The sequence below is a fragment of the Brienomyrus brachyistius genome, chromosome 14, assembly GCF_023856365.1.
Source record: "Brienomyrus brachyistius isolate T26 chromosome 14, BBRACH_0.4, whole genome shotgun sequence".
Taxonomy (NCBI): Eukaryota; Metazoa; Chordata; class Actinopteri; order Osteoglossiformes; family Mormyridae; genus Brienomyrus; species Brienomyrus brachyistius.
The window spans coordinates 2,269,111-2,296,676 of record NC_064546.1 but is presented as its reverse complement, the minus strand read 5'-3'; the positions used below and the strand labels follow the sequence as shown (position 1 = coordinate 2,296,676).

The 27,566-nt window shown below is 50.5% G+C and overlaps 1 protein-coding gene across 1 annotated transcript in view; it reads left to right on the top strand.

Annotated features, from left to right (window-relative positions):
• tmem260 (transmembrane protein 260) overlaps positions 1 to 22,632 on the top strand; it is a 28,841-nt gene extending 6,209 nt beyond the window's left edge. Inside the window, exons 4-16 of the mRNA XM_048975131.1 lie at positions 9,732 to 9,909; positions 11,403 to 11,516; positions 11,601 to 11,780; positions 12,536 to 12,576; positions 13,430 to 13,516; positions 14,379 to 14,487; positions 15,490 to 15,662; positions 17,286 to 17,457; positions 17,579 to 17,718; positions 18,192 to 18,368; positions 18,532 to 18,585; positions 18,667 to 18,751; positions 19,041 to 22,632. Of these exons, the coding sequence (XP_048831088.1) occupies positions 9,732 to 9,909; positions 11,403 to 11,516; positions 11,601 to 11,780; positions 12,536 to 12,576; positions 13,430 to 13,516; positions 14,379 to 14,487; positions 15,490 to 15,662; positions 17,286 to 17,457; positions 17,579 to 17,718; positions 18,192 to 18,368; positions 18,532 to 18,585; positions 18,667 to 18,751; positions 19,041 to 19,298 (1,768 nt within the window). The 3' untranslated portion in view covers positions 19,299 to 22,632. The remainder of the gene's footprint in view (positions 1 to 9,731; positions 9,910 to 11,402; positions 11,517 to 11,600; positions 11,781 to 12,535; positions 12,577 to 13,429; positions 13,517 to 14,378; positions 14,488 to 15,489; positions 15,663 to 17,285; positions 17,458 to 17,578; positions 17,719 to 18,191; positions 18,369 to 18,531; positions 18,586 to 18,666; positions 18,752 to 19,040) is intronic.
• The last annotated feature ends 4,934 nt before the right edge of the window (positions 22,633 to 27,566 follow it).

Below are 27,566 nucleotides of genomic sequence, written 5' to 3'. Positions count from 1 at the left end.
GGAAATTTTCCAAACCACAAAAGTATATTAGAGACTTTTCATCTCATTAGCAGCTGTATTTGATGAGAAAAATTGTGGAAAATTCCAACATGGATGTTTATGATGGTGGTTTTGATTCATTTAGGAACAGCGAAGGCCTAGGAAAACCTAGGAAACTGCTGATTTCTCATCCTGTGTGTTATACCGAGCAAAACAGGTTTGGAGTTGGCCTACTAGTTCTTGTCACTGTAATTAAGAGCTGGTTGCTGGTTAACGAGTTATAGTTTTGCTCAGTATCTGGTCACCCGAGGTAACCAGGTGCTCTCCAGATCTGGCTGCAGCAGTGATCTCCTCTCTCACTCTGGCATCACAGCACATTCCACCATAAGAGGAAATGCCATGTTGGATTTTGCCAGTGCCTGCTGCCCCATTGGTCCTGCCTCTCTCTCTTTCTGTGGGCTGAGGGGGGACATCTAGGTTGGTGGGCAACGGTGCTGGGCATGGGTAAAAATTGATACAGTTATCTCCTAAGGCCATGATCCCCACCGCTGAACTCAATTTTCTCTTAATCCCCTTCGACCTGGAAGTTATTTATCCGGTTAACCTTCCTGCTCTGTGGGGTGAAAGGTTATGGGTCGGCCAAGTGCAGGGGGAGGGACCAGATCTGCTTGACATCTGCAAGACCTTGAACGTGTCTGTGAGTGAGTATGCTTAAATAAGCCTCGCTCAGTGAACTCGAGCGGACCAGGATGCAGTATTCATCACCATGCCTTTATTACAGCCGAAAGGGATCAATGGAGATCGATACTGTGCTTTGTCTGATCAGGCCAGACCAGGTGATAATGTTGATACACCCACCTTCTGTGTTCTCGTGCTTAGAATGCAGTAGTGACGCCTGAGCAGGCGGATCACAGTTGGCCTGCAGGACCGGCCATCCTGGATCAGGATTCTGTGGAGGACTTTCCTTGATCCGTAATATTTGTTACCTTTTGCACATATTTTTACTGCATATTCCATACTTCACAGTTTTAATTTTGTGCATATTTATCACACACAATCAATATGCAGTCTTAATGAACATTTAAAATTTTTATTTCTGTAAGTGTACTGTTGCTGGACAGCAATCAAAGGTTGCTTGTCATTAAGTAACATACAAGTACAAAGGAAGATATAAGCGAGGTGGACACTCAGGATTTTTGTTCCATGACCTTTAAAAGACAAACGACTGGCATTATGGTCTCCTGTCATAGACTGGCTGAGGGAACCATGATCTCCTGTTCTGTATTCATGGAGAATGCCTCGTCTGCCCCGCCTAGCTAGACTCGCTACCCCCAGTTGTGTGTTAGTCCCCCCCCAATCCTGAATTAGTATGATGGCTAATCTGCTCACTACCCTCTCCTGGGATTGGTGGTAGAAGATCACGGTCAGTCAACACATCTGAATTGACCCCAAGGTCAAATAGCACAGGGAGGGGCTTTGAAGTCTCTAGGCGTGTCCCAGAAGGACGATATTTCATTCCTGGGGGTGCATGCATGGTCCTCGAACCTCTGGTCTGTTCACTGTAGTGCAGCCTGTGATTACTCCTCCTTTCTTTTTCCTGCTCCTTTCTCTGATACGTCTACATGCTGTCGCTGTATCCCAGCAATAGCAAAATTGGAACCCCAGAGGGTTAAGAAAAAGTGTTTTTTTTTTAAATTATTATTATTTTTTTTAAATGTTTAATATTTCAAAATATTGAAGCGCTGTTCCTTTAAAAGGGCCATAGTGTGCTAGTGAGTGTCTAGTGAACCTTCCCTGTGATACTGGTGAGATGCGGTTTGGGCCGGTGAGGGCAGGGCGGTACTGGATGGAATCGTGCACCCTGCTCCCATGGCAGCTGCCGTGGGCCTGTCCTGCTTCCTGCGAGCAAACGCCGCCTGGCGGGAAGCCGGGCCGAGGGGGTCAGGGGTCAGGGGCGCCCGGCAGGCCGGGACAGGCGATGGAGAGGAAGCGCTCGCCGTGGAGGCTGGACCAGGGCCCGGGCTACAGCCGGAGCGCCTGCCTCCCAGCACGGGCGAGCCGCTGGGCAGCTGGGAGCGTGGGGGTGGGGGGCGGCCAATGCCTCTCTACGCTTCCGAGGTGCACTGGGATTCATCCCGCCGGCTTACGGGCCGGGATGGCCGCCGGATAGCAGCGGGTTGCTTTATCTGCTCTCTGTTGTCAGGGCTTGGTTGCTATTTTTGTCCAAGTCAGTTTTGCTCTGGTTGTTCAGGGTAAAACTTTCCTTTGAATAGGCATACATGCATAGATAAGCAACAAAACAACAGATGTACAACTACCAACTAAGAAAGTTAGATGGACACCACTGGTCAGTGGCCTTTCTGTGAATGTTAAAGTACCAACGCTGCCGATTATATCCCATTAAAGCTCCAGTGCAGAGCATGACATTGTGCCTCTCTCACTCTCCCACTGCGTTGGCACCAGGTGCTTTCACACTGCCGGAACTTTTTTCTGGGACCAGGGACTATTGTCGTGTTCACACTGCAGGAACCTGCCCCGACTGTAGCTCCTTTTGAGGCTGTTCCGGAACCCCTTTTTTAGTGTCTTCTCCAGACAAGTTACTTTTCATTCAAACACATATTACTGGGGAGGTGCGTACAGAATAGCTTGCAGATGGGTTGACCACAAGGACCGGTGCTAACAATGAAATTATGCAGAAGAGCAGAAAAATAGTAGAATGTAGTACAGCAAAATGTAGCAGAGCAAAAATTGAGGAGACAGAATTATTTTTGTACCTCAGTTACTTTTAATGCATCAATTAATACATTCTTTGCTTGCGTCTGGAAATTTGATCACGTTAATGTTGCATTGTTTTTTATTCTGTGGAAAAGGAAAGATCGAGTTGGTGGCCTGATTTCATTAATTAAAAACAATAATATATAAGTAAAATATAAATAAAAGTTTGTGACACGTTTTGGTCCCCCTGATAATTAACAAAATGGCTTATTTATCCTCTATTGTTTTGGGTGTGTAGTTTTATATGAAATTATGTGTGAAGTTTAAGCTACAAACTTTTTATGTCTCTCATGCTTATGTACCATAAAGGTCCTAGTTCCTTTTGTGTGGCATGAAAGTGGTCAGAAGCTACAAAAGCACCAGGTTGAGGTGGCCCAGGGGCTAGTTTCCAAAACTTCGGTGTGAAATCACCTTCTGATTCATAATTTAACAGAATTTAGATTTCTTATATTGAAGCTGACATTGGGGCGCCTAAATGAAACTAAAGTTGACAGGAAAGTATTCAGAGGTACCAGCAGAACTATCCTTCTAGGCCAGGTGTGCTTTTGAGGGCCTTTGGGCTGCCGTTCTAGGTGTGCCTGTGAGGTTCACTGTATGAGGCCTGTCTGGCAGGGCCATCCACTCTGGACCTCTGCATTTGTCGTGTTTGTAATCCGCAAATGGATCCAATTTTGGATATTTAGAAAGAAAACCATTAGAGGAACACCCCCTCTGCCCACCTTTAGTGTCCCTCTGTGAAAGTGCAAAGCAAGTCGCACACTGAGCTTTTAAGCTCAAGCTTAGATGGTGGTTTAGTCGCCCACCCCCCTGTTTTCAATCTTTGCTTCCCAAATTAAAAGTGAAGCGCAGAGTGCAGGTTTGTGTCATTTTCTGTGACCGTCCGGGCCCAGCCAGTTACTGCCGCTGAGTTGGCAGACGCTGGACGCCAGCGCAGGGAGGGGGGCGTGAGGATGGGGGTGCGGTAGTTCCGGAACGGTGTCGCCCTCCCGCCACCTCCACCTTTCGGTTTTTGGCTTGCGGGCCTCAGGTGTTCCGGCCGTGCCCAGCGGGACCGCCGCGATGGCATACCATCCCCCAGCAGGGGCTCTGCCCGCCATGCCTCTCCCCAGACTGCCACAGGCATCATGCGCCAACACTGACCAGTCCGCACGCCCCACGTGCTCGGCTCATTCTGGGCAACCGGGACCGGGTCCGGCCATCGGACAGCCGGGCTGGTCCTGCCACTTCTGTTCCTTTCTGCTCCTTATAGCCACTTTCTGTTCGGTGCTGCTTTCATCTCTGTCCCGTAAGATCCCTTCCAAATGAGCTCTGGCAGGGGCACGTCCTGTGACAACTGCGGGGGGAACTCTTTAACAGATCCCTGCTCCGGTTCACACTGGACCGGTACCGATATCAGACGTGGGAGGCCAGGGGAGATGCCCTGTTCCGAGTCACGTTCGACCGTTGGGTCGTGCGATTACATAATAGGAGTGTCGAGGTGGAGATATGACACGTCGACCGGCACCTGAAAGGCGCTACCATGCCAAACAGCGACGTGAGCGGACGAGCTGCTATGGGAGGGGACCGGCGCACCGGCAGCAAGCCAGCAGCCCGCCCCAGCCAGTGCAGCCTGGGCTCCTTATAAGGACTGCCACCATATGGTCCCCACGGGGGCCTCCCCCCCAAACCTTTCTCACCGTCGCCTTCAGATGGACTGCCTCAGAGCGGCTGTGGGGGGGACAGGTCTGCCGGAGGTCAGGGGCTGGTTTTTTTTTTGGTGGGGGGAGGGGAGAGGGCCCCGATCCTAAGCAGCTCTCTCACACATGTGTCATCGTGCAGTAAGACAGGAAGTGTTTGACGGAATTCCATGGAAATGGCTCCCGTCCGCTTTGGCTGCGTCAGACCTCCTGGGGTTAGCTTGAGCTGAGGTGCAGACCGAACACAGGAGCTGTGATGCGACACGGTCGTTCACCACCTGCAGTGCCGTGGCGCACGTGACATGTGTCGAGTGCTGTGACCAATACTTATTCTTGACAGAATGGCATGTAGCAGGCGGTGGTCATGCTGGGATTACTTATGATGACAATGAATGTTATCTCAAATCTGGCCGATGTTGAAAATGCTAGAAATGGGGCAATGACTGTGTGACCATGAGGGGCAATCTAAGCCAGTCCTGGTCCTGGTCTGTTTTGATGGAAAGTCAGGCATTCATGTACTGTGAGCCTCATGGGAGCCCAGTTTAGCTCTTCCCTGGTTGGGTTCTCGGGCTGCTATGCTTGGAGCTCAGTATGTATATATAACGTCATCACTAGAGAACCCCACTTCTCCTGAATCAGCATGTTTGGAAGCTGCAGTTCTGCAATAAATCACGGCTTACATGTACATGAATAAAAGATAAATATTTGTTGTGGGACACTGAAAGAGTGGCTTATTTTTAAATGTCTTGAAAACACTACAAGGTGTTTTGGAGAGGTTCGCGTCTGTCGCATATGCCTTAGTGTGGCGTGTGTTTGAGGAAAATGTCAGCAGTGGGTCAATATCAGCATTTTATCTGTGTTCCTTTAGACGGCTTATTCTATCAGGTAAGGCCACAGCTGAGTATGTGATAGCAAGCACTGAGCAAATCTCTAGATCTGTGGTTTATACCAGGACCTAGAATTACGGTACATCCTTCTTCAAACACTTAGCCGTAGGCAGAATAAACCCCATTTGGGTCATATGGGTGACAGAGGCCGATCCAGTCTTTAGTTTTAATGCGTTTTCATGCTCTGTGATTTTGCATTCAGAGAGCCGTCCGCATGATCACAACCGTGGGGCAGACTACGGTAAGGGAGACACGAGCTACCATTATTACCGTGCCAAATAAAGAGGGCTTATTGAAAGCCACCCCCCACCCAATTGAGTCTGTGGCGGTCCCATGTTCTCCTGTTACGGCATGACCAATAGCGGCCCCAGGACCTGTTCTACAATGCCATGTAACAGATGTTTAATGAAGATGTTATTTCTTCATTACTGGGTGGTGGTGGTGGTGGGGGGGGGGGAGTGAGGGTTTGGGTTTGGGATGGGTGCCGCGGCCTACCGTACCAGTTAATATTCTAATATTCTTTTTACGCCCAAAGGCCTGAGATTGTCTCTGCACCGGCCATGAATATTACATCCCTCACTCACCACAGAGACTCTTAATGAGAGTCACCAGTCAAGCAAAGGATCAGTCCTGGCAATTACAATCTGCCCGGAATGATTTAATGGAGTGTATAGAACGACCCTGTATATCAGCGCTGCCTAATGACTTTGTCTGTGTGCGGGCAAAATTAGAAATAGTAATAACAGCCCTCGGAGTCGGGGGGTAAACACCGTTTTATTTTGCGAGGCGCAGATTAAGACGCCATTCTGGTGGAAATTGTCATGTCAGTGGCCGCATTGTTTGAGCTGCGGGAGGATTGGGGTGATTAATTTCGCAGGCGCTCCGAATGCTGCCCAGAGCAAAGCGCCGTCGCTGGGTTTAATTCACGGGCCGCCAGCTGTTCTCCCTTCGCTTCACCTTATCACTTTAGCGCCGCTGGCTAACTTTAAGAAAAAAAATGTCTGTGGCGTAAATTTGAGGCCCACTGGACGCAAAGAGTTGTGGGAAAACCAGAACGACATAGAAGCCTGAGACGCTTCAGCTTTTCCATGTACTCATCCTGCGTGGTGCTGGTGCCAGCTCTGCCTCTCCGGAGTCCTGACTGAAAAATTTCAGACGAAATGGTTGGTAGTTGCATTCAGGCTATAGCTAATGCTGTTGCATTCTGGGATCTCTGAAATTCCCAGAATGCATTAGCGGAACCCAGTCAAAAATGGAGGCAAACCTAGAGGCTTGTTGATAGATAGCTTCATAGCATTTATATGCATCTATCAGTGTATTGTCAGGAAGCGCAGTTATTATTTATGAATGAGCAGTGCCATGTGTGCGCACACATGCAGCAGAGGGCACACACTGACAGACTAAGGGACCTGCTCTCACGCATTCTCAGCATGCTGTGCTGGCTGACCCTTTGAGGAATTTAATGGCCCTTTATATGCATCTATACTGTGAAGGCCATCCCAGCGGGCATCCTGGAGCCCATCCTCCATTCGAGTGGAATTCCTCCTCAGGGCTCGACATGGCTGGATCAGAGGCAAAGGAGCCCAGTCCAGAGCCGGAGCCGAATCTGGTGCCGGCTCCGTCGGGATAGTTTCCAGGGGAACTGGGATGGGATGGCTCCCCGTGGGCCCATGGCGATGGGGCGCGGCGCCACGGTTGCCTTTGTCATGTCCAGGAGCCCGCTTTGCCCTCCCCAACCCACTTCCTTGGCGGTTCCAGGGGAAAGCCAGCTGGAAGTGCCTCGCGGCCCATTGCTCTCGACAAAACTGTCGGCCGCCTGCTCTTAAGGAATGCCAGCTTCTTTCCAGCAGCCTTCTTCCTAAGGTCCCCCCAGCCTTGGGGCTGGTTTTCAGGACTCCCCCTCTCTGAGGTGTCACAGTATTTGCTTGGCCAAGCTAGCCTGTGGCATAGAGATTATGTGAGGGCAAATGTGGATGTCTTAATGGTGGACAGGACTCTGTGTGTGTCTGTGTGTGTCTGTTTGTGGGTTAAGGTTGCCATTGCTGGGATAGGGGTTTTTCCCATAGAAATGATTGGACGGTCCCGACAAAGAAATAAATACAAAAGTGTGTGTGTGTGTGGGGGGGGGGGGGACATAGGGTTCTGCTGGGTGTCTGTCTGGACCTTTTCTCCTGTATCCCTCACTCACATGTATTCCTCAGGCCATGGTAAAGGCCACACTACTCTCTCTGGTAAAGATCAGGCTGTTTTCACTGGTGAAGACCACATCACATTCATTGGTAAAGTTCAGTCTATGTTCCCTGGTGATGACTACACCACGTTCTCTGAAGACGACCAGGCTGCATTCACTGGTAAAGACTAGGCTGCATTCATTTGTAAAGATCATGCCACGTTCACTAGTAAAGTCCAGGCTTCTTTCACTTATAAAGATCATGCCACGTTCACTGAACCTGCAACATGTCTGACGCAAACACAGGCTGTGCCCCGACTGCCTTTTGTGTCAGCATGTGTTAAACGCCGCCATGTCAATTTGCCAAAAACCTAATATGTGACGTCATCCAGTGTGCAGCCTCTGGCCCCCAGTAATATGACAGTGCAATTCGGCGGGAAACAGCTCCAGCTGCTGCCCTAGTCGGTTCCGCTTATTACTGCGGCCTGAGGCTGGACCCCCGGATGGAGCAGCTGAGCAGGACCCAGGTGGTCTGACGGCGAGCGACAGGCCATCAGCCCCGGCGGGGCGGCAGTAGACTGACAGAGTAGAGGAAAGAGATGTCATCCACTTTGCAGGGAATAAAGAACTCAAACGGAGAGCACGAGCAGCCTCCCCCAACCCACCCCCCCCCGGCCGCTGAGCTTGTCAGGCGCTGCCATTGAAGCGAGCCAGGCTGGTATAAGAACAGTCCTCACAGGACGGGCACCCCTCCATCCACACACATGCACCCCCTTTCCCTACAGCTTTCCAATATCAGCCCCCCTGCTAAGAGTATAAGAGTATGTGCTCTGGGTTAATTACGGCATGGTGGGGGTAGAATTGAGGGTGCGGGGGGTCCTTACACCTCCGTGGTGGAACCCCCCCCCCCCCCACTGCCGCTACACTCTTTTCCTGAACTGACAGCTAATTCCTTGAGCGCCCCCCCCCCCTCCCCAGCAGTACCACCAGCACCACAACCAGCCCTCCCCCCCTCCCGCACGGGAGATGCAGGAGGAGAAGGCAGGAAGGAGTCAAATGGGGGGGAGAGAAAAGGGGAAAAAAAAAACCAGAAGTAGTCAGCGAGAGTGAGGTTTTTTTCTTCCTCTCCCTCCTTCTTTCCTGATTTACTGCGCTTTCCTCAGAAAGCTCCATTGTTCCCTTGCCTAAGTCTCATCAGGCCTTTTGTGGCTGACTATCACAGCGGCAGGCAGAGAGCTGGAAATGTATAAATGGTATCATGCCTGTGATTAATGGCGGTGCTTATGAGTCAGGTCTGATAACAGGCCTGCTCTCTACTCAATTTCAGATACCGTTAATGGAATCTGTCTTCTGCGATTGTAATGTGAGAGCGCCTAATTTGCCATGGAGCTTGAAGCTGTCACCGGCGAGGGATTGTGGGGTCATAAGGGACCTGGCAGCCGCTTGGCCTGCAGCTTGTATCTGCTGCTCTGAATAGAGCAGCTCTCTGCCTGTCAGTTAGCTGATAGGCTGATGAGGACTCTAAGCCACTCCGCACAATGGAGGAAGGGCCATACTGCCTGACTTCCTTAATTGTCAAGCCTGCTCAAATTTCAGAGCCAGCATACTGGGGACTGGGCTTTTTTCCCCCCTCAACTTTTTTTTTCTTCATTTCATCCTCCATCCTCACTTTCTACCCCCCGCCCCCCCATCCAGCACCTCGTTCCCTGCAACCCTTTTTCCCTTTTCTTCCCCTCTCCTGCCTCTCATATATCGCCTCTCCCTCTCCCTCCCTCCATGTCTCTTTCTGTTTCTCTGTAATAAGTGGTGGGTCTTAGCGTATAACAGATTATCCCAAGTTTGCCTCAATTACCGCTAAAGAGACGGGAGAGAGAGGGGCATGGGGGGGCTTTTGTGGAATCATTTAAATTGCTAAAGATATCTCCCGTGGTGGCTATCACTGGCAGGCAGTACTGGAGTGTTTGGCTGCCCGAGGGAGAGTGGGATCATCAGAGAGCATCTCTGGCCAGCAGCCGTGGACTGCCAGAATGTTCGTCATTTTTGGATACGATAATTGCAATAATGATGGCTATGCCTACTGTTTCAATATTACTGCCCTGGTCTAATTTTGCTGGTTTTGTTAGCTCAGATGTCACTAATAATATGTTTTTTTTTTTTTTTTAATCACTGTTGTGCCCCTATTCAGATTTATAATACACGTTGTTCTCCTTTGCCTGATTGCACCTGTACCTCTTGCCATCTCAGGCTGGTCGGCACAGGGCCGGGCGGAGTGCTGGCCGGGGGGGCGTTCGCCGTGTCTCGGCTGACCTGGCAGTGGTCGGTGGTGGCGGAGGTCTTCTCCCTCAACAATCTCTTCGTGGGGCTCATCTTCGCACTGGCCGCCTGTTTCCACTGCGCCGAGAGTGCCAGTGACAGGAGCAAGGTAATGGGCCCGACGCTATCAACAACATGCCTAGGCTGGTTAGAGCTTACGGTACGAAAAAACGGTGCAGGGATTGGCACCATTAGCAAGCGTCCCCTCCTAAGAAGCTTTAAGACCCATAGGCACAGAGACTGAAAAACCTGACAGCACAGAGACGGCAGGGTCGTTCCCGAAATTGGCACCGTTTTTAATAACGCATACAAACTTAACGTTGCTCAGAAGCGCCTCTGTGCGCATCGCGTGGAAAGTCTGAAACTGTTCGTGACATCACCGCAGGTGAAGAAAGGCGGCGGAGATTAACATTAGCCAGCGAAGAGAGTTTAATCCTAGGAGTAATTTTAGTCTGAATTATTCAGAGAGGCTGCTTAAGCATGTTGCGCCTTGGCACTGCGCCGTGACTAATCGAGGGAGATTTCCCTCCGTCCGGCCTGTAAAGTTTACATGCGGTGCTTTGACAGGAGCCCCGGAAATTCAGTCATTTGTGGGCAACTCACACCAGTTTGCTTTTTGACGTGTAGGAAATGGGAGTTTGATTAAGTTCTGTGCCTTAGAAACATGATCACGTTTGGAAGTGCTCTGAATGCACAGGTTTTTTATTATAATTTTTTAAATCAAAGATTTTACGATCTGGCCGACGTGCTGGAGATGGGAAAATGCAAGGAAGATCTCAATTTAAAGCTGCGTAACCTTGAGCAATATAAATAAAAACAGATGAGGCAACCAGTTATGGATAGAATGAATGAAAGTCTGTTGAAGGCAGAATGCAGAAAAACCATTTGAAGCATGAATTAAGAAAAACCTGCACTTTAAAAAGCATAAATGCATTTAGAGAACGATTTGGAATACGGTAATTATTTAAAGATTAAAGTCAGATAATTAACTTCACAAGTTGTGTTAATGAGGGCCCTTTGCGACCTTCCCTTGCTGTGCCTGACATTTTATAGATGAGACTTAAAATGATAGCAGGCAGATGACCAAGAGGCCATTTAAGATCAAGGGGAGGCATATTGCTTATCTGCCTTGACATACAGTCAAGCGAGAAAAGTATATAGTCCCCTCCCCGGAAGGTTCAGTCACTTAAAAAAATGACAATGGAAAACGCCATTCAGTTGTTCAGTTTAGTGACATGCCAGTCTGTACATGTGCAACACAATATTAAACATCGTTTAAAAAGGAAGGCATGAATTGTTGATTGAAATTCTCCCGCTTTTCTCCAGTCACGCTCTCTTTAGATATTTTTGATATACATTAGTTGAAAGTTGTTAGTTACGTATCCCATCGTCAAATGAGTGGTTGGCTAGTTATAGCAGCTCAGTGTATCTGTTATTTGCACCATTCTTCTGGCACCTCCTGAATAACTTCAGTGTTGTCAAGGTACACTGGGCCGATGTTCGATTTATTGTGAACATCTGTGTTAGGCTGAGGTTAAGTCTTCTGTGGCGATGCAGTCATGAAGCTATTGAGTGTAAGTAACCCTGTGCTTTCCCCTTCAGTTTGCCCATTGGGGGGCGTTATGTTGCAGCCTCGGCTTATGTAACCAGCACACTTTGATACTCTACTTGCTGGTCATCATTCCATGGGTTCTGCTGCGACTGCATGCCTTCAAGGTGAGAGATGTCTGGGTGTGTCGTTCTCTCTCTCTGTCATGAACATGCATTGTGACCTGATCTGCGCTACTCCTTACCTGTCAGGAGCTGTCACTGCGCCTCCTAGGAGCCCTGAGCCTGTGGTTTCTGACTGGCTTCCTGCCCTACCTGTACCTTCCCGTCTCCTCAGCCTTAAATACGGCCCGCTGGAGCTGGGGCGACCAGACGTCGCTCTGGGGCCTGCTCAGTCACCTGCTGAGGGTGGAGTATGGCACATTCAGCCTGGTACTGTCCCTCTGCCTCTAAACACCCTCGCATACCCTCTCTGGCTTTGTCTTGCTATTATCACTGTTACTGCAGACGGGTTGTGTATAAAGTTAATTCATGTTGTGCTGTGTTATTTTCAAGAAAAAAAATCATACACTCTAAGAAACCATTTGTTAAAGCTGTAAGCGAAACAGGTAAAAATAGGTGTTATTTGAGAGTACTGAGTCTCCAGCTGAAAGGTCATTATTGCACATCCTCATGGGTCTGTCGCAAGGCTCTGCTGCCCATTTAGCACACAGTAATCGGCTGCATTTCTCCTCTAATCAGCTCTGCCAGGGTTGTGTTGTGTTAACTCATAGCAGTCTGGCCTGGCTGTGCCATGGGCTATGTGTTATGGGAGGGATAGGATTAAAGTGTAATGGATCTGTGTGTGAGTCCTATCTCTCTCTCACTCCCTCTGTCATGTGCCTCTCTCTGATTGTATGATAGACTTTCTGTGATTACAAGTGAGTCCCATCTCTCTCGCTTTCTCAGTGACTCGCCTTTCTTTCACGCTATGGACTTTTCTCCGGTTGTATGAGAGACCTGGTTTGTTCTGCTGTGTGATTGATCTCACTCGCTCTGATTGTTTGACAGGCCCCTCCCTTTTGGCCTGTGTGACTTACATCTCTTTCTCTGCTATGTGATCGATCTCTCTGTCACTGATTGGTTGATGGTCTTGTCTCTTTCTTGCTGTATGACTGCCCATTCCCTGTCTAATTATGTAATTTTAGGCTAAAACTGAGAGTGCTGGAGACCTAATCAGGATGCTTCAGTGAGTATACTCTGGTTTATTCTTAATAATAAGTTACATTTTGTAAACATTTTGATGTATTTGGCACTTAAGATTAATGCATGCTAATCATATTCCATGCTCAAAATAAGGTTGTGACATTTTATGAATGTTTAATTGAATTAAAATGGAGACGTGAAGGTGATTCCCCTTTTAAGGAGCGTATTGATGTTTTGTTTCTGGGTTTTTGATGTGGCTTTTGTATGCCTGTATGATCTGCTGGCTGGTGGGGAAGTCAGATTGCAGGCCATCAGAGACGGGAGATCCCTGTCCTAAATGGAGTCTTTCCTCTCATGTCTGTTCAGCTCCCCCATCACCGGGAACCTCGGACCGTTTACGGGACAAAATCACCATGCTGTGTTTTTCCAGCAGTTTGAAATGATCACACGACTGTGTTGTTAAAGCGTGACAGGCAGTGATGACAGAGTCTGCAATACTGCTATGAGATTGCGTCCCCAACCCCCCCCCCCCCCCCACACACACACACACACACACACACACACATATCCCGGTGGCAGCATTTTCTCTACCTGATGGACAAACTAACCCCCAGCCTCCTCCCCCCCCCACACCATCACTACCACCACTGACACACCTTAACTTCAAGGGAGAGGGTGGGACGTGACGGGAAGCAATAGGCATTTCGCTACACATGGCGAGTGGGGAGAGAGGAGCTGACACAAGCTCACAGACGGCGGTTTGGCGCGCTGCCCGCGGCAGCCTGTTGGGTTTGAGCGGGTGGACAGGGAGGATGGCGTTTGGGGGTGGGCCCTGAGCCAGCCACAGCCACACACACCCACAGCCCATTGGGGCCTTCTCTGCCATTGTGTCCCAGGGCCCAGCTGGAGCACTGTATGCTTGACCTCTCCATGCCCATCTTGCTTCTGGCTGGAGCAGGCCTGCTTCTCTCATCCCTGGACAGGTAAGATGTTTACCTGCCCCCGTCTGATTCCCCGGCATGCACCCAGTGCCGTCCCGCCTTGGCATAGAGCCTGACGCTGAGCAGAGGCAGCTGGCAAACAGCTCAGAGCCCAAGGGATGCTATGAAACCTTGGGTGTCTGTATTTGGCCCTGAACGCAGAGCAGTGTCGAGCTGAAGGAGGCACGAAGGGCAAGGGGGCAAAATTTGGTTTAATTAACTTCCAGTTTTTTTTTTAACTCCTGATTCAACAGGATGCTTTGACTGGGGTTGTTTAGTTTAAACACCATTGGGGTTTAAGTAGAGGAGTGCACAATGTGGGCGTTCCCTGGGGTACTGGCCCATGTCACCCTCTCTCCATAGCCTGCATGCCCATGAAGGAGGCAGTCAGAACCACGTTACTCTGTGTGGATTTTAGCGATTTCTGAGGGTCTGGCCCTTTATCGAGATAGCAGACGCTGAACTGCTGTGTACCGCTGCTTCTCCCCAGGGGTGCTTGCATACCGGGCCCACGCATGTGACGTCACGGCATGTGCGCAGCCGGCCCGCGTAGACGGCCGGGTCAGCCGAGCCGATTAGGCGCCCAAGAGCGTCGCGTTTCCGCGGCTCCTATCGTCCCCGTCATCTCCAGAGAGTGAGGGGCTGGTGCGTGCCGGCTTGACGCTCCAGCTAACTGTGTGGAAGTTTCAGTGCAGTCATTTGTTTCCTGATAATGTCAAGTAGCTGGATAATTATAAAAGGCTAAGCCCACCTCTCTTGTTAAGTGGCCATTTCAGATTACACATGCAGTAATTAAAGTGCTATGTTGCTGTTAGCTGTAGGGCATGTATGTGATTTGACTACAATGACCTGTGCCCTCCTACAGGAGGCAGCGCATCCTACCCAGGCTGCTGGCTGCCATGGCATCACTGTACTCACTGTTCTTCTCCTGGAGGGCCAACCTTGACATCAACAAACCGCTGCTTCTGGGAGTGGTGGGTACTGATCTCTTTCGGCATCCATATCGATGGGTCTTGAGGGTCCATATATGTGGCTGGATAAGTAATTAGCAGGCAAATTAATGGCGCGGCTAAATTTGGCGTCTTAATGCAATTTGCATGACATCGGTTGTGGTGGACTCCCAGTAAATTGGCAAGCTGCTTTACATACCGTAAGGCATTGGTGTAGGGTGATGTTCTGCCCTGCAATGATCCCTGCCTTTTCTCCTCTTCCGGCAAACCCTGCTGGCAGATTGGGTGATTGAATGTCTTTCAATTCTGCCCAAATCCTTAATTAGTAAATTTGACTAATTATTAATTTTAATTAGTTCTCTTGTCAAAAGTATTTAGTGACCGACAATTTGGAGAGACCCATGGAATATCCAGGATTGCAAATGATAACTGAGACTCCTGAGCTCAATATTGAATACTCGTGAGTTAGCACATTTATAAATCGTACACAAATAATATATCGTGCAATGAAACTAAATAGTGCTAAATGAATTGTGGCCAGTGGCCTTTGGCTGTGTTCCTTTCACATTCATTCTCGTGTCAGTTACATGAGGCTTATGGCTTGGCTGAGTAGTGCCCCCCACCCCCCAGGCAGACGTGGCTGTAATGGTTTAATCTTCGGACTTCACAGGTTGTGCCATTTTACCGCCTTTCCAAGGTAATTAAACTGTTTAAAGACGAGAAACGGGAGCCGTTGGTGCGCACCGTCGCCCGGCCCATCGGCCCATGGCTGCCCGCAAGCCGGGACTGACCTGCCTGGCTGCTCACGAATTACGTTGCTCTCCTTTAATTATTTCTGAGTCAGCATGGCCTTCATGCGAAGGCACTTTAGCCATCACATTGGGTGATAGATATCGGGAGCCCTTCATTCTGGATGGAAGTCGACGTCGAGGCGTGTTTCCGGGGGACTGTGATGTAAGCTCTAATCCGAGCGGCGTATCGGCGGCGATGCTGGCATGCGACTGCGCTGACGGCCCACCTGCGCAGGTGGAGCGCTTCTGGCTGCAGTGCGACGCGGCGCTGTGTGTGCTGGCTGGCCTGGGCCTGGATGCGCTGCAGGCGGCGCTGGAGCGGCGGCTGGCCCGGCGGTGGCTGTGGACGGCCTGCGGCTGGGCCTTCAGCGTGGGGCTACTGGCGCACATGGCGCACTCCAACTACAGGTGAGCGGCGCTTCAAGGGCTGGAAGCCCAGGTTGGGGCGCTGAGTGGGGCGGCCATGATTCAGCTAATTTGGCAAAGAGGAACGGAAACCGTTCCGCTCAGGATCTAAAGATGCAAGTAGGCGTGGTGTCACCCAGGGTGCCCCCATCTGGCTGCCTCCCCCACATCATGCCCATCCAGCTCTGTCCACTTTCTTCACTATCCATTACTCCCCATTACCACCGACAATTACCCATAACTCCCCATCATTGTCCACTCCTGCACTTCACTCTGCATCACACCCCACTGTGCCTCATCACTTATTCCTTTCCTTCATACCTGATTAATCCCCATTTCTCTTTTATTTTCCATCTTTTCCATATTCTATATTTTACATTTTACAGTGTCGTTTACTATTAAATCCCATCACTCCCCTTTTCTCCCAGATACTCTCCATCCTTCCCTGTCCAGCCCATTTGCTCCCTGTTAAATCCCATTACTCCCCTTTACTCAAAAATACTCTCCATCCTTCCCCATCCAGCCTGCTTTCTCCTTGTTAAATCCCATCACTCCCCTTTACTCAAAAATACTTTCCATCCTTCCCCATCCAGCCTGCTTACTCCTTGTTAAATCCCATCTCTCCCCTTTACTCAAAAATGCTCTCCATCCTTCCCCATCCAGCCTGCTTACTCCTTGTTAAATCCCATCTCTCCCCTTTACTCAAAAATGCTCTCCATCCTTCCCCATCCAGCCTGCTTACTCCTTGTTAAATCCCATCTCTCCCCTTTACTCAAAAATACTTTCCATCCTTCCCCATCCAGCCTGCTTACTCCTTGTTAAATCCCATCTCTCCCCTTTACTCAAAAATGCTCTCCATCCTTCCCCATCTAGTCCATTTGCTCCCTGTAAAATCCCACCATTCCCTACTTTCTTTTGTACTTTACTGTGATAGCAGCAAGAAGGCCTGCATTACCATGCGCTGCTGTGCCCCCAGCCTGGCCCAGAGTCCCATGGCACCCCTCTCGCTCCGTTTAGCGAGCGTAATGAGAGCGTGTCGCAGAAAGGACCCCCACAGAAGAGCACCGTTTCCCCCCTCCCTTTGTACGGCCCAGACGGGCGGCGGTATAATGAAGGCATTAATGCATGATGGGAGCCATCCGTGATCAGAGTGAACAGATCACAAACTAACAAGGAACTCTGTGAGGCGTCAGAGCGGTGCTTTGATCAGGTGAACAACCTGGACAGTGCTGTCAGTTTGAATTTTCGCCCGCCCGGCTCTGATTTGAAAGTCAAATCAGGGAAGAACATCTCAGCGGGAGCTCCTGCCTGACAGGGGGGGATAGGAGGAGAAAAATTGGGCCATGACAGAGAGCACTTGAAAACCCAAACAGACACGAAAGCGGGAAGTTTGTGTCGTTAGTTGGGGGGGGGGGGGGATTGGAGCTTGCTTCTATCCTACCCTACATGTCATTTTGCACTGTTGGGGACTCATTTCCTACTGTCACCTTTATTCTGTGTTAATGAATGTGTCTGAAATGTATCTGCTGTGTAGGTGAAATTCACAGGATATTCACATTAGCAGTGATGTTAGGGCTCAGTACAGGATTGTGCTCTGTGTGGCTGTAACAGATTCTTGTTTTGTAGAGCATGTGATCAAAGTCACAATGACGTGGTGGAGAGATTCGCCCGTGGTGTTCTGGGCTCCATCCCCCACGATTCCATCATCCTGACCCGGGGCGACCTGCCGGGCAACACAATGCGGTACTTGCACTACTGCCAGGGGCTGCGTCCGGACCTGCGGCTCATTGAACAGGAGGTCTGGCAAGCTAAGTCCTGACTGGCCGTTTTGCGTTGACTGTCTAGCGTGAAGCACTTTCATTGGCCACGCTGGCTCGAGAAGGTGAGCATGACTGGCTGTGCTGCGTTTCCTCCTCTAGGTGATGACGTACAGCTGGTACGTAGAGAAGCTGGGCCGGCATCATCCAGGGGTCCACTTCCCTGGGCGCTTTTGGGACCCCTTAAGCACACAGGAAAAGAACACGTTCAGCCTGGAGCAGTTTCTGCTTCACAACACACAGTAAGAGTCATCTTGCTTTTAAAGCAGCTGAACAGGCGAGATGCAGAGTGACAGGGAATCAGCTCAGAAAAGCCTAAAGAATCCTTAAGTCCTTCAAGGCCAAGAGTGTGATATATTTTCTACCACCAGGCGGCAGTGTTTGCTTGTCAAACAATCACATTTGAAAGGGGGCAAGACTGACCAACAGGATTAACCTTGAGTGCATCTTGGGGCTTTAAGGGAAAGTGTAAGAAATGCCCTGAGTGTTTGTGTGATTACTGCATGAGAAGCCCTCTGTGGCCTTTGGATTATTCAAAATGGAATGATTTAGATATGGCCAGTGCTCCATTTCCCCATAGAAGTGTGTGATAATTAAAAGACATTCAGACTAGGCTAAGGGAAGTTCTTGAATCTAGAGAGGTGTATCTTCCTGGCTAATTTGTTAGTTCTGCTGCCCTCGGAGTGCTAATCTGTCCTCTGTCGCATGTCCACAGGAGGAACGTGTTCACCTGCATCGGCCTGCCGGAGGGAGACCCTAGCTGGGAAAGGAGCTTCTCCCGCTGGCCCTGGGGCATCTGCGACCAGCTGGTGCCCATCCAGACCCGCTTCCACCCCGAGGAGTGGGCCCAGCGCACCAGAGACATGTACAACTGGACCGAGCCACACGACAGGTGCGGTGGTCAGCATGGCGATCTGTGCGTGGGGGGTGGGGCTTGCCACGGAGGGCCAGCTCTTTGTCTTAGATTGCAGCCGCTCCTGGGAGTGACGCCGTTGATATTCACCCGGCCGCACGTCAGAAACAGCTGACTTCATTCGTACATGTGCCCTCTGCAGCTTCCAGCCCAGCTCCTGGGAGAAGGTCGCTAACGAGGAGATGTGGCAGGCCAGGTAAGGTGCCACACGGCCTGGCTGCTCTTATGCGGCACCCCTGCTTCTGCTCATGGCTAACGGCCGTTCTGCTGGATTCAGGATGAAGACGGCCTTCTTCTTGTTCGATCTGGCAGAGCGGGTTTCAGAGGAGAGCAAGGCCCGCCTCTATGAGCTATCCTACCGTGTGAGTTCAGTTACTGGCGCTGTTACATATCATACACAAACTGCAGGGCCAGTTATATATGTATACATTTTACCTTGTGAATTTAAATAGAGTCTGGATCTACTCAGTGTTTGTATGTTTATGTGCAATATTTATCAACAGAGACTCCGGCTGTGCTTTTACACTTGGGAATTCTTTTCTGTACATATTATGGATATTGCAATTGACTTATACAATTCTTTAGAATCCATAAGTGTTTGATATACAAAGTAACTCGAGCAAATGTCCGTCCTCTTTTTGTGATTGACAGTTGTATAAAGAAATCGTAGACACGCATGAGAATCACCCCATCAACTGGGACAAGAACCTGGCGCTGGCAAGTGAGAGGCTGCTGAGAGTCGGGGGGCGGGGCCACGACCCTGACAGCCTGCTGACCGTGAGCATCGAGTCTTTCAGCCGCTACTTGGACAGGGAGCCGACGGACCTGCAGGCCGAGGCCATCCACACCGCCATTAACCACCTGCATAAAGAGAGGCAGAGGCTGAGAGCCAGCCGGAGCAGCCCCTGAGGCCAGGGTCATGTCCATTGACCACTTTGAGGGGGCGGGAGCCTGTTCAATGAGCTTTTACTGTGGAGGCAAACCACGTCTCATGTGTGAGGGTCTCATGTATGAAACTGGCACTAAAGGTAGATGTATGATATGTGTGACATAATGGGGGGGCACTCAGCTGGGTCAAATCAGTGCCCATGACAGACTTTTCGATCTTTGTTGCTTGTTATGGAAGTATCTAGAGCAATTTTTCCCAATGCGGTCCTCGGGGACCCACAGACAGTTCACATTTTTGCTCCCGACTAGCTCCTGGGAAGGAAGCAAAAATGTGGACTGTCTGGTAGGGAGCTCGGAGGCAACAAAAACATGGACCGGCTGTGGATCCTCAAGGACCAGATTGGCAAACAATACTCTAGAGCATATGTCTTTAGGAGCGGAACTTGTGCAGTGGGCCGACCGGCCGGGCTTTACCAGGCAGTCACTTTAAACGGTGCGGCTGGCCTGCCACACTGGGTTTTATGGCTGTAATTGTGGCCCCCTGGGACCGCCCGCTGTCCTCTTCTTCTCTGACATGTTACTGCCGCCCTCAGAGGGGGTCGGGGATTAGACCGGGCAGTTAATCTGGGGCAGACTTGCACTAGTGTGGGGCACTTACGCCCCCATCTTGCTGTTGTGATTTAAACGCAAAAAGCTAATGGATGTGATGAGGGTTGGTTTTTTTGACTTGGCACTAATCCCTGGTGGATTTAAAGGAAATATGAAATGTCAGAGCTAGAGACCCATTTAGAAGCGCCGTGGATGCTGGCCTGTCCGCCCCGTGACGGACTGCCCCAGGGTATTGTGGGAGCACAGGAGCTCAGGTGCAGGCGTACCTCTGACTGGACCAGAGGCTGCATGGCACACTGGTACACTGGCCTGGATCCCCCAGGTCAGGCTCTGTGGCATCACTTGCTGGTTTGGTCCAGATCACTAAAGGTTGCTAGTCCTTTTAAGGGGACTAACCAGGTTAAGAACAAGCATCAGCACGCGGGTCTGTCTGTGGACGTATCAACCTCCTTATGACATGCCTGGGTCCCCAGGTAACCTCATTAACTGTGTTCTCAGCAGCCTTCAGTACAACTTGAATTGTCAGCATGTTACTCATAATTCCCTGTTTTTTTTTATGTCAATGCCCCAGATGGCCAAATGATAAACTTTCGATTTGGAGGGGGGGTGGCGTGCATGGGGACGCTACCAGAGGCACAGTCCTGACTGGCTGTTTATATTATGCTATGATTGAACAAATAAAATACGCCAAGAAATGATTGATATAAAAAGAAAAGTGTAATAAATGTGTCCACGTGCCATCACCTGCGTCCATGTCCCGCTGCATCCCTGCGCTCATGTATCATGCCCCTAGTGGCCTGCAGAGGGAAGAGCGCGCTGGCCAGTCAGCCTTAAAGCTCCCTTCCTGAGACTCAGACCGCCCATTGACTTCAGAAGTCGTCCCGTTCTGCGTGGAGCAACGCTGCCAGGGTCTGCTAACCCACTCATTTAAATAACTGAATGAGAAGAAGTGGGAGGCGATCGTGGCTCTTTAAGTGAAGGACGGGCGAGCTGCTGGTGCGTTCAGTGCCTGCCGCTGCTCATTAATGTGTCACATGTGCTGCTCTGAGTTGGGCATGCTGTTTGCTATAAAGATAAGGCTTCATCCCTTTTCAGACAAGTGTACCAATGTAGATAAATCACAACTTTTCAAATTCGTAATCCTTTTTAAAAATTCCTTCTTTACTCATCCTGGCACCATGTGATATTGTGAATTAAACGATAGCTGTACTTGGGTGACCCAGACCTATTGGCTCTGTGCTGCATGACGTGTGCACGTATAGGAACAGCCCCCCCCCCCCCCCATCACCGCCAGAGCAAACGGCTGCTTCTGACCCTTGGGGCGTTTCACTCTTGGAGTCGGCCGGCGACGGGGAAAATAGAGACCTCATCAAAATGTAATTTTCCGTGAGTTGTAAGAGAAGATCGGTCCGGTCACGGATGGGTCTGTCGCCTTGCGTCATTCCAAAAAAAAAAAAACCCTGGATTAAACACTCTAATGAAGATGCTTTGCTCTGTATCTCTCTCTCCTCTTGGCTGGTCTTTTCTGCGTAGACGACAGTGTGCATGTGTGGGCACCTTCTTTAGGGCCAAATGCTCCACATCAGGCTGAGACTTTGACCCATTTCCTTGGGCTTTGTCTCAGGACTGTAGCAGGACAAGAAAGTCATCTGTGGGGAGCAACGAAGGTCCAAACTCCAGATGGGGGGGGGGGCGGTTGGACGGGTGATTAATGTGGAGTTCTGGCTGCCATCACTAAGCCCCCACCACAGTTGCCCCGCTGCCACCCCCTCATGCAATGAGTCCCCATGAAGATTGAGTTGTGTGCAGTGCGTTGTGGCCACACTGGGTGTGTAATGCAGACATTTCAGTGATGACACGCTGACTGTGGGTGAGTCACACAGTTGGCCTTGAGCTGAGGAGCCCAGTGGTGTCCAGTAATAGCAGAATATCTCCCTGCCCAGGTCCGCTCTCTTTTCATCTCGATTCAATCCCTCCGATTCCTCCGTGGTCTTCCTGCTCCCCCCCCCCACTACTCTTTCTCGCTCTCCCTCTCTGTCTCTCACTCCCCTCCCCTGCGTGCTCGCAGCTCTGTCGCCGTGAGTGTCAGTTACCCGCCCCGAGTCGGCGAGCTGCCGGGGGATTGTGGGAACCCGTGGAATCGCCGTGACCACGGATGCAGGCAGGGAGCCACGCAAACGCTGGAATGTGGGGCGTGTGAGCAGATAAGGGCCGTGAGCCCAGCCAGGGAAGGGGGGAGTGGGAGGCAGCGAGCGAGCGAGGGGTTGGGGGGAGCGAGGGATGCAGGCCCATGAATGGGACTGGAGAGACGGCACCGTAAACAGCCAGGGAGAGAATAGCAGTGGAGAAAAGCATGTGAGAGATGGAAGGCATTTAGTGTGTGTGTGTGTGTGAGAGGGAGAGAGAGAAGGGGGGGCACGTTGGAGATGAGAAGCCAGCCTTATTCCTCTTTGCATTTCATTTACATCCCTGGCCGTATCGTCCAATCGGATTGGGAGCAAAGCCCAGGGCTTAGGAGAGGAATAAAGAGAGAAAATGCCTTTGCTGCTCTCATCCTTGCCTGATAATACCCTTCTGTTTCTTCGTGCTCCTCACTGCTCTCTATAGGCAGATACTGTCCGAAATGCCAGAGGAGAAGCGACACCTCTGCTTGCTGCACGTCTCAGATAGACGGAGCGAGGAAGCAGGCTGAAAGGACGGCTTTGGCTGCCGGGCGCACCGCTCCACGGGGGGGGGGGGGCATGGAGGGGGGGTCGGCGTGCGGGGCTGCCCGGGGCTGCTTCTGCCTCTTGCCTTCTGCAGACTTTGCAGGCTGGCCCTGGAGCGGGGACACCCGTTTTAACGGCTCGTTTTTGGCGTGACGGTGCCGTTTCCCAGAACCTCTAACAAGGCGAGACGTCGGGATGAAGGCAGAGACACTCTCTGAACTCTGCTCTTAATTTATTACCACTTTCCGTAGAATATTTCATCATTGAAGATAACGGTCGCTGTTGTATCACTTTTTTGAAGACTTGATGCCTGCAGTAAAGTAGTACTACCTGTTGCATTTTGAAGAATTATGGATTTTAAAAAGTGCAACACATGTAATTAAAGACTTCTGTACCGTCAGATAGTATGCCAATGGCATGATTATTCATAATAACTAAAAATAACTTCCATTGTTTTAACCTGTTGCCCAGCGGTGACAGATCACTATAAACAAGCCTTTCCTTTGCAATCATGGTGGTTGTTTAACAAAACCTAATTGTGGACAGCCATGTGTATCCAATGGATGGATGACCGTGTGGCTCCCGTGGTCTTATAGGCCAACCTCACATCCCTCAGTCTGGCCATCCTACCCTGGGCTGTAGCTCCTCCATGATGTACCAGCACTACTGATGAAATTTTCTGTGATTTTGCCATAGAAGTTGGTGAGTTTGGTGGTGGTTTGAGTATGCACAGCTCTGCACAGCTTTTGTTAGTGTAGGTTTGCACTGCCCGACCAAAAAAAGATCACCGTTTGAATTTAAATCAGCAAATACTTCAGAGCTAATGATCATTATTACAAGTAGCAATGTTATGCAGTAATAAAGTGAAGTCAGCTGAGTACCTGAATCTCCTGAATGGTCAGGTTGTTCCAACAATGCATTTCTTCTTTTCTAATGCTGTGGCCGTATTGCAGGATGAGAATGGCAAGATTCATTGGGTCTGAATCCTCAAAGAGTGATTCAGAGAGCGTAAGGAATCATTTTCACATATGAAAGGGCCACCACAGAGTCCTTACCTTAACCTCATTGAAAGTCGTTGAGATGTCCAGAAGAACACTCTGCAGAGTGGTTCAACTCGCCTATCATCAGTACAAGATCTCGACTGAAAATCTGGATGAAAAAAATGTTGAGATCTTGCACAGTGGAAATAATGCATTGACGAATGTGCATGATGATCAAGGCTAAAGGCGGTCCAGCAAAATATTAAAGTGTATGACTTTTTTTTGGCCAGGTGTATATAATCATAGAAAAATGAAAAACAAAAAAATTCACTGGATTAATACTTGTCCAACATATTTGTTTATATCGTATCTTAGATTCGAGAGGGAGATATTAAACTTACTGTAAGAGGGTGTCTTTAATGTTCCACGCTTCCCTGTATAAGAGTGACTTCCTGTCCCAATGTCCCTCAGATGTTCCCTGCTGTGTTGTGGGAGTGGGTAGCCTGTTTCTGGATGCCCCCAGGGATCCAATGACGTGCACCGTCCGGCTTCAGTGCCACTAGCCATAGTTGCCTGCCTGCCTTCTTTACAGGCTGCCGGATGATAGCTTGAACACAGGCCTTCAGCTGTAGCCCCCTCCCCACTCTATCTGGGACTCCAAACTCCCAGTCCCACCCTTGCCTCTCCTCATCCTCAGTACTCCCACATTGTGCCCTGCTTTTTCATGTAAAACCTTCCTGCACATTGAATCCAGGAGCTAGGGGACTTTTTTTTTTGGGGGGGGGTGTAACACATTTATCTTTCCCTTTTTAACCTTGGTAATGCTTATTAATTGACCCTCCTTTCCTGGAGGGTCGCTGTACTTTGCTGTGGGGCGTTGCTGCCGGCAGATGGTTTGCAGTCAGTCCTCCTTACTCTCTCTGGCTGGTTAGTGTGTTTGTGTATGTTTGTAGTGCAGTATGAGGACAGTGAAACGATATGATAAGTCAGTCACTATCATATCCTCCATGGTAACTGGTTTTGACTTTCCCCCAAAAATCGTTTCTGCCCCACCCTAGCACCTTACTTCGGGTGGGATTGGGGGTGAGGGCGACCGGCTTTGGTCAGCTTTGATACGGTTCCACACTCCTCATATCCCACTCAGGCCTTGGCAACAAATCACATTAAATCGTGCCGTAAGCGCCGAACACCGAGTTACCGGACCCTGAGCTGTGCGTCTTGCCACACCGAAGCCCAGAGACCCGGAAAGACAGAGTCACGAGTGTCCTCATACTGAATCGGGCTGAAAGGGGGGGTGTGGGCACCGGCCGCCTGCCGGATTTATTGCTCCCCGCACCCCCCAAGCTGCCAGGGAAGGGAGGGCGGAAAAGGAACCCCCCCATTCTCCCCATCCTCACATGGGTGCATTTAAATAATTGAGGGGCTAAACAGCCACATTAGGCATGTCTGCGCAGTGCCTACGGCCCCCCGAACGCGCCGGAACGTGCCTGCGGTGACGTCTTTGTCGAACCGCCAGTCTGTGTGTGTGTGTGTGGGGGGGGCACTTTCGCCAGTTGACGTGGCTCCCCTCCTCATGCCCCCCCTCCCCCCACCTCTCTCCCTCAAGGTAGTAATTTTGTGCCACGTTAAGGAATTCAACCCTATTCAGCGCGCCGGCCAGCATTTCCATAATTTTCTGCCTCCTCGGACTAGTGGGGGCCCACGGACAGGCGGGGGCAGCGTGCCGGCTGCCCGTCTGTCACGGCCCGGTGCTGTCAGACTGAGGCGGACCGGTGCCCCCACCCCCCACCCGCCACCGTTCCCTTACCTCATGTCAGTGCACGGATGCCAGACTCCTGTCTGCTGACGTATTAGAAACACGGAGGTACTGCGTAGCCCGTATGCTCACTGCCAGCACGTGAGGCTGACCGCGGATGCATACATGCGTGCGGCGAGCTGCGTGGTCACCGGGGAGCGCCTCGTGTGCTGACGCGGACTCGAACTAATCTGAAAGCTCCCAGTTTACAAATCGAAATCCCGCTATCCAATTGAGCTAATAGAAGGACTTGAATGGGATAATAAGATATTGTGTAATGCCTTGTAAAAAGGCTGTAATGCCATGCTGGTGCTAGTGTGGAGCCTCTGAGGCCGGGCCCCTGCCGGCTGCACTGATTATGGGACCCTAGCCGTTGCCTCGGCATGGGGGGGCCACCTGTTTCTTCTCGGGGTGTACGCAGCTCAGCCATCTACCTCCAGCAAGTCTCTGTGTCCTGCCACCGAGCTAGTGGGCACACAGAAATGAGGGGAGAGAGTACTGCCAGGGACCCATGCCGGGGATGCCTACCAGTGGCGTGTGTGTTTGTTATAGTGTGCGATTGTCTTATTAGGGACAGGGCGCCTATGATTATGTGTGTGTTTATGTATGTTGCTGTATTTGGGGGTATATTTAGGTTATGTTCATGCATGTAAGTATGTTTGTGAGAGGCTGTGTCATGTCTATGCATCTCCAGGATGCCTACAGGTGGACAGCATTATTTTGGGGGGTAATTTGAGTTGGTGTGAGTATGGTACCCCTGCTCCTGTGCTCAGAGTGTGGGGTTTCAAAATATTATCCTTAATTAATCAGTGGCTTCCACACAGATCAAACAAAGGAAGGGCACTTGAAACTGCTATGAAGGAAGATGTGATCCCATTAGGACTGCCGCTGGACCTTCGGACGTGGCTCTTGACATGCCGCAACCAGCGATTAGGCAGTGGTATGGAAAAGCAGCAGGTGATGAGGAATGTGGGATTTAGCCTTTTTGGGTAGTGCTCGTGTCAGGTTAGTAAGGGCTGTTGTTGAGTAACAATGAGGACCACAACTCGTGTTCAGTTTAGCCTGATGTCTGTTTATGTATGTGTGCCTCCTTGCGGTTTAATTTTGTGTGTCACTGGGTACCACAGGCTCTATGCCTTAGTCTGTTTAGCTGTGTGTGTGAGTATTCCCAACCTTCATGCTCTTAAACCTGTCTGTGTGTGTTCGTTCTTGGGGCCGCCAGTCCCCTGTTTTGCTCTGTTGTGCCATGTGTGTTCCTGGGTGTACCGTATCTGGTGTGTCTGTCCACTGGGGAGGGCTGATCAGCAGTCTGCAGTATGTGGTGCATCTGTCCACTGGGGAGGGCTGATCAGCAGTCTGCAGTATGTGGTGCATCTGTCCACTGGGGAGGGCTGATCAGCAGTCTGCAGTATGTGGTGCGTCTGTCCACTGGGGAGGGCTGATCAGCAGTCTGCAGGCCCCCTGTGGAGGGGCTAGGGGGATTAGGGCTAAATCCTGCCCTGCCAGATGGGCGCCACGCTCCCAGCAGCAGACCCCCCACTCCCACCTGCCCCCCCTCCCTCGGGCAGGGCTAGCCCCTGGACACTAGGATCCCAGCCCAGGGGCAAAGGCGAGTGGGGGGGGGGGCTCCATAACATGTATGCCCCACATAACCCAGCAGTGAGATGGGTGGGCTGTTGGTCGCTGCGCAACAGGTCCGTGTGATAACAGTGTTCCAGCTCTCTGGAATTCATCATTAGCACTTGGGAATGAAATGTGCAGGGGGATTGTGGGAAAATGAAGTTGTCTAGCCTGTCTAGAGAAGACAAACAAACAGTGTGTAAACTGTTTGCTGTTTTTGGTTCAGGAGTCCAGCAGATAGGGTGGCACTGAACGACTTTAATCAAAAGGCAGCCCGTTCTAATTCCAAGACAGGACCTGCTGTAGAATCATTGAACTAAGTACTTACCCTGAGTGTTTTGTCAGCAACACAACCATCCATCCATTTTCTGTAACCGCTTGTTCTATTCAGGGTCACGGAGGGTCCCCGAGGCTACAGGTCCAAGGCAGGGAATAACCCAGGATGGGGTGCCAACCCATCACAGGGCACATTCACACACTGTTCACTCACACAAGCACACCTACGGGCAGTTTGGTAACTTCAGTTAACCTCAGCATGTTTTTTGACTGTCGGGGGAAACCGGAGTTCCCAGAGGAA